The 6936-nt window shown below is 39.1% G+C and overlaps 2 protein-coding genes across 3 annotated transcripts in view; one reads left to right on the top strand and one right to left on the bottom strand.

Moving 5' to 3' along the window:
* Positions 1–659: 659 nt before the first annotated feature.
* On the bottom strand, positions 660–5204 carry LOC306859285 (trafficking protein particle complex subunit 1-like). The gene is made up of 5 exons (XM_079400250.1): positions 5049–5204; positions 4777–4875; positions 1962–2032; positions 1476–1614; positions 660–1390 (listed from the first exon to the last, which is right to left on the bottom strand). The coding sequence occupies exons 2-5, from the start codon at positions 4873–4875 to the stop codon at positions 1262–1264; spliced, it is 438 nt and encodes a 145-aa protein (XP_079256376.1). The 5' UTR covers positions 5049–5204; the 3' UTR covers positions 660–1261.
* Positions 5205–5278: 74 nt separating this feature from the next.
* The window catches only part of LOC306859279 (proteasome subunit beta type-6-like), a 6231-nt gene continuing 4573 nt past the window's right edge, over positions 5279–6936 (top strand). Inside the window, exons 1-3 of one of the 2 annotated variants that reach the window (XM_079400241.1) lie at positions 5279–5404; positions 6576–6757; positions 6836–6936. The exon at positions 6836–6936 is cut by the window's right edge and continues 31 nt beyond it. In XM_079400241.1, the coding sequence (XP_079256367.1) occupies positions 6699–6757; positions 6836–6936 (160 nt within the window). In that variant the 5' untranslated portion in view covers positions 5279–5404; positions 6576–6698. The remainder of the gene's footprint in view (positions 5405–6575; positions 6758–6835) is intronic. The other variant, XM_079400240.1, reaches the window with a different exon arrangement.

Consider the following 6936-nt stretch of genomic DNA (forward strand, 5'->3'; position numbering starts at 1 on the left):
AGCAAGTGCAGTGGTCTTGAGTGTCTGGGCCCTTGCACCCCAACTTGTGCTGGCCAGTTTACTGAGTAGATTATTTTGAGAGCTGACTTTGGCTGCTGTCTTCTTCAGGTGATCATATGTTAACGATCGGTCCAGAGTAACGCCGAGGTATGTCAGGTTTGGGTCATGTTTGATACGCTGGCCCTTGAGGAAGATATTGAGCTCCCGTTTGGCTTGTGCATTGTGGAGGTGGAAGATACTGGATACCGTCTTAGTTGCACTGGGTTGGAGTCGCCACCTACTGAGGAAGTCCACCATCAAATCCATGTCCTTGTTTAGTATGTTTTTGACCTCGTCAAATGTCCGATGTTGGGTCCCAATGCAGATGTCATCGGCATAGATTAATTTGCGGGACTGTGTTACTGGAAGATCATTAATGACTTGGAGAGGATGTACAAAGAGGAGTGGGACAAAATCCGTCCTGAGATGTGTGCAAACATGGTGGCCAACTACAAGAAACATCTGACCTCTGTGATTGCCAACAAGGGTTTTGCCACCAAGTACTACGTCATGTTTTGTGAAGGGGTCAAATACTTATTTGACTCATTAAAATGCAAATCAATTTATAACTTTTTTGAAATGCGTTTTTCTGGATTTTTTGTTGTTGTTGTTGTTATTTTATCTCACTGTTAAAATAAACCTACCATTAAAATGATAGTTTGATCATTTCTTTGTCAGTGTGCTAACGTACAAAATAAGCCGGGGATCAAATATTATTTTTCCCCCATTTCCCCCAAGGCAAGACTGTCACTTTTCACACAAAAGAAAGATGGACTATTGTGATTTGCTTAAGAAAATGGTTTAGAACCCCAGTTGGCACTGTTGAAAAGATCAACAAATAAAATTAATAAATAAATAAAATAACCATTGTTTCAAAACAAGTCAAGTCTCCTTTATATAGTGCTTTCATCATTTGGACTTGAACATGTTACTTATCCTGCAAATTTTTTTATTAATTTCAATCATCACATAAATTCATCTTTGAACATTATTCTGCAATAAATCTCCAAACGCTGATGTTTTTAAACAGCAATAAATGACAGCAATAAATAGGAACATGAATGGCAAAGTAAAAGGAAACTTGGTGAAGTCATTGCCATCAAGTCGCGAGAACACGCATAGTTAAAATAAAAAAAAAAAAGGAATAATTTATTTTGATCAATTCTGTGAGTCTTCAAATAATGAAAAGTGATATTTTACAGAAGCTGATGTTTTATTGTGATCAGGCAGCGCGGGCGCTGAAGAACGGTAGGGCTCTGATGAAAGAGTCCAGTTTACTGTTGAACAGATCGCTCTGGAGAGACTCACCCAGCACACACAGCGGGTTCTTCACGATGTACTCCACATACAGCTGCAGATGGACACAATCAGAGACAGTTACCAGAGTAAAGACAGAGAGTACTAGAGTACTGTGTGTATGTGTGTGTGTCTCTTACAGTGCTGTAGATCTGCTGCAGTGTGTCTCTGCAGTTTGGAACGCCGAGGTCTGTGTTCATCACCAGTCTGATTCCCGTTGGAGTTTCATAATAATGCAGCTTATAACGGCTGGTCTGGAACGCCAGAAAGCCGTCTTTCCTGAAGCATTCAGTCAAGGAGAAAACACACACACGCACGTTTGTTTTTGTGAAAAGTGGGGACATCCCATAGGCGTAATGGTTTTTATACTGAACAAACTGTGTGTGCTATTGCCCTACACCAACCCTACACCTAAACTTAGCCCTCACAGGAGACTTTGTGCATTTTTAGATTTTCAAAAAACTTCATTCTGTGTGATTTATAAGCTTGTTTACCCGTGGGGACCTCAATTTAGGTCCCCACTGTGACACAAGCCTGAATACACACAGACTCTTGGGGACTTAAGTCCCCACCGGAATATAAAAACAAAAACACACACACACACAAGCTGATGAGAGGAAGGATACATGTCCAGTGGACTCATCTTACTGACGAAGGAGCGGATGGAGAACAGCATCCCGTACATCAGCTTAAACTCCTGATGAAACGGAACAGAATCAGCCTTCATCTACGTGATAATGACTGTCAACAGCAGATATTTACAGCTATAAGAATATGAGGAATATCAACTCTCTGTACACAGAATACAATTAACACAGGAATAAAATAAACTTAAGAAATAACATGGCATTAGAAAGGACATATGAATAAAAACAAAGATAAAATATGCATAATATGGTTTGTAGCTCATGAAAAAGACATTAGGAAATATCTGACTCATGATTCTGCCTCAATTTATCTGACAAACATTAATTAGTTATTTTTCTGCACTAAACCATGGTGACGAATAATGTGACATTTGTGATATTATTATTTCTGAGTTGGATGTTAAGAGTTTTTTAATTTTTTTATTTAAAGGTAATTACTATTAATGATAAAGAAAAGAGAAATATGACAACTTACAGCAGTTTATTTGCTGTAATTACTCCATTTAAATGACATTATTATGCAAATAATTAAGCAAGTACACTGCCCTCCAAAAGTTTGGAAACACCCTAAAAAAAGGGGTTTTGGACCATATTGGCATGAATCCTTTTTAATTTGTGATAATTTTGCACTGATAAGGGACAACACAAACTACGAAAACATATTTTAATATAATGTTTTATATGCATAAACAGTTTATACATAGAAAAAACTTTTCGATTCATCAAAATGTCCAGCATTAGCAGCTATTAGCAGCTTCAGCGGAACGTACCATTCACACCGAGCTCCCTAACCTGCAGGACATCTACAGCAAGCGGTGCCTGACCAGGGCCAGGAAGATAGTGAAGGACCTCAGCCATCCCAACAATGGACTCTTTTCTCTGCTGCGTTCAGGGAGACGCTTCCGCTCCATGAAGGCGAACACAGAGAGAATGAGGAGGAGCTTCTTCCCGCAGGCCATTCGGAGTCTAAACCACTCTCCACTCTAATCACATCACCCCACACTTCCACTTTGCACATTTTTCAAGTACAATCTGCACTAATTTGTAGAAGGTACGGAAGGATAAATGAGTGGGACTTACATACCATTTGTCTTTGTCTTTAGTATCCTTTTACTCACTTATACACTTTACTGCACAGCACAGCACACGGACACTTTATCACTGACATACACTTTACTTTTTATAGAATCTATATAGAATCATATTCTATTTTTTATTCTCATATCTATTTGTTATTTTATTTTATTGCTAGTTTATTCTGTATATATGGTTACTGTACTTTTTCTATTTGTATTTTTGTAAACTTGAGGTTTTTCTAATTTTGTTGGACAATTTGTTGGACAGTCGTACAATACATTTCACTACATGTCGTACTATGTATGTATATGTATGTGACAAATAAAATTTGAATTTGAAATTTGAATTTATTACAGCTCTGTATAATCTGGGCATCCGAGCTGTCAGTTTATTCAAACATTGACTTGATCCTGTATATTACTCCAAGCCTCCTGAAGGATTGCCCAAAGATGATTCACACTGGTTGGACACTTCTTACGGACATCACGGTCCAGTTCCTCCCATAGTAGCTCATTGGGTTGAGGTCGGGTGATTGTGGAGGCCATTCCATGACAGACATGATGCCAGCTGACCGTTTCCTCTCCAAACAGTATCTGCACAGCTTGGAAGTGTGCTTGGGGTCATTGTCTTGTTGGAAGGTTTAGGAAGGTTGGGGTGTTTCCAAACTTTTGGAGGGCAGTGTAAATATATATATATATATGTGTGTGTGTGTGTAAGTATTTTAAGAAGTTATTGAATTCTTCAAACTTGTTTTAAATTTAATTGTTTAATTAATAAATAACAGGAATACCAAAAGAAAGTAATATGACTACAAGTATAACACTCTCTCTCTCTACACACACACACACACACACACACACACACACACACTCACACACACACTCATCAGACAGACACACACACACATACACACTCACTCACACTCTCACACACACACACACACACACACACACACTCACGCACACTCTCTCTACACACACACACACACACACACACACACTCACACACACACTCATCAGACAGACACACACACACACACACATACACACTCACTCACACTCTCACACACACACACACACACACACACACACTCACGCACACTCTCTCTACACACACACACACTCACACACACTCTCTCTACACACACACACACACACACACTCACACACACTCACGCACGCACGCACACACTCACACGCACACACGCACACACACACACACGCACACACACACACACACACACACGCACGCACGCACACACACACACGCACACACACACACACACTCACGCACACTCTCTCTACACACACACACACACACACACACACTCACACACACACTCATCAGACAGACACACACACACACACACACATACACACTCACTCACACTCTCACACACACACACACACACACACTCACGCACACTCTCTCTACACACACACACACTCACACACACTCTCTCTACACACACACACACACACACTCACACACACTCACGCACGCACGCACACACTCACACGCACACACGCACACACACGCACACACGCACACACACACACGCACACACACACACGCACACACACACACACACACACACACACACACACACGCGCGCGCACACACACACACACACACACACACACTCAAACAGAAACAGATACTATATGTTGATATATAGGATGAGGGATGTAGGAGGTCGTGTTAGTGTGTTCCTGACCTCTTCTCTGGAGATCCCGGCTTGTTTCTTGCGGTTCCACTCGCTGTAATGAAGGCAGCTGCCATTGCGATCAAATATATATAAGTTATGTACAGTCATCTGAGAAAAACCAGAAATAACACGATTACTGTAAGATGAGACTATAATATCAGTCACACAAACACAGTCTAGCATAAATCACACACGAGATAAATGCTTTTTCGATGATCAGTGTCGTGTTTGGAGTCATATGATGTTTAATACAGTAAATATAGACGCGTTTCATTATTTACCTTCCGCACGGGGTCTGCCCTGAGACTGACGCGATAGCTGCCTGAACAAGCGTCAAAACTCCCCGGGACATATTATACCAATCTAATATGCTTCAAACGAAAATTAATAGAAGAAAAAATAGCACCGCGTGTTATTGTTTAAATTCTGTAATGCATGTCCGAGAGTGTGTTTTCTGATTTATCAGGCACGTATGATGTTTTAAGACAGGCGCATGTGCGGACTCCTGCCAGGGGTCCTTCAGTTACGATCTTCATTCAAGATGGCTACAGCGCTGTGTTTTCCTGCTAACGTTTCTACTTTAAATAATTATAATGAGTTATATCCTGACTGGACGCAGAGAGAAGTCAGCACCGGGGTGAGAAATAGACATCATTATTATAATAATCTCAGAAGACTGCTGTAATGCTGTAGAGAAACGCGTTTATTAGCTCGCGCGCTCCGTGAATGATGCAGCAGAAATCAACAATAAACTCATTAATATCGTCTCTTAATAAACTCATTAATATCGTCTCTTAATAAACTCATTAATATCGTCTCTTAATAAACTCATTAATATCGTCTCTTAATAAACTCATTAATATCGTCTCTTAATAAACTCATTAATATCGTCTCTTAATAAACTCATTAATATCGTCTCTTTATAAACTCATTAATATCGTCTCTTAATAAACTCATTAATATCGTCTCTTAATAAACTCATTAATATCGTCTCTTAATAAACTCATTAATATCGTCTCTTAATAAACTCATTAATATCGTCTCTTTATAAACTCATTAATATCGTCTCTTTATAAACTCATTAATATCGTCTCTTAATAAACTCATTAATATCGTCTCTTAATAAACTCATTAATATCGTCTCTTAATAAACTCATTAATATCGTCTCTTAATAAACTCATTAATATCGTCTCTTAATAAACTCATTAATATCGTCTCTTAATAAACTCATTAATATCGTCTCTTAATAAACTCATTAATATCGTCTCTTAATAAACTCATTAATATCTCTTAATAAACTGATGTTTACTGTAAATACTGAGATGAATAATGTATTCTAGTAGCGCGGTTTCTAATTATGATATTATCTTCTAGATGAATCAAAGCAGTAGATATAACCGAATTATCTCTAAAATTACTCCGATTTATTACGAAAGCCTGATTATTTTTCACACAGATTTTATATGTGTATATATATAACTATAGAGTTTAGTTTTCTGTAGTTTATATTTAACAATTCTGACTTTTTTCCCTCAAAATTGGAAAAAAAAACAAAACAATAGTCATATTTGACTTTATCTCACAATCAATTCTTAATTCATACTCTTTTTTTTTTTTTTTTTTTCTCAAAATTCCTCAGTTGACATTTTGTAGCATTTTGCATTTGGACTTAATACTTTTTATCTCACAAATCTTACTGTTTTCTAGTAACTGAATGTTTACTCCAGTTTGTCCTTTCTTCTCTCTAAATTGTTAGTTTTATCTCACAATTGTTTTTTTTTCTTGGAACTTTTCTCAAAATTGCAAGTTTGCATCTCAAAAAAACCAAAAGCCCCATTGTATTTGTGACCCCTGGTCTGAGAGAGGAAGGTGAAGCTGCCAGGGTGGAGTTTGCTGTGCTAACTGGCTCTGTGTTGTTCAGACCACCATCATGGCGGTGGAGTTTGACGGAGGAGTGGTGATGGGGGCTGACTCACGCACCACCACCGGGTGAGAGACGCCGCTTCTGTCCGTTTAGCTGCTCAGTCTGGTGATTCTGCTCTGTGTAACTGCTTGTGATCTGTGCAGCGCTTACATCGCCAACCGTGTGACGGATAAACTCACTCCCATCCACGAGCGGATCTTCTGCTGCCGCTCGGGCTCGGCGGCCGACACGCAGGCCATCGCTG

Source organism: Barbus barbus (assembly GCF_936440315.1).
Source record: "Barbus barbus genome assembly, chromosome: 40".
Taxonomy (NCBI): Eukaryota; Metazoa; Chordata; class Actinopteri; order Cypriniformes; family Cyprinidae; genus Barbus; species Barbus barbus.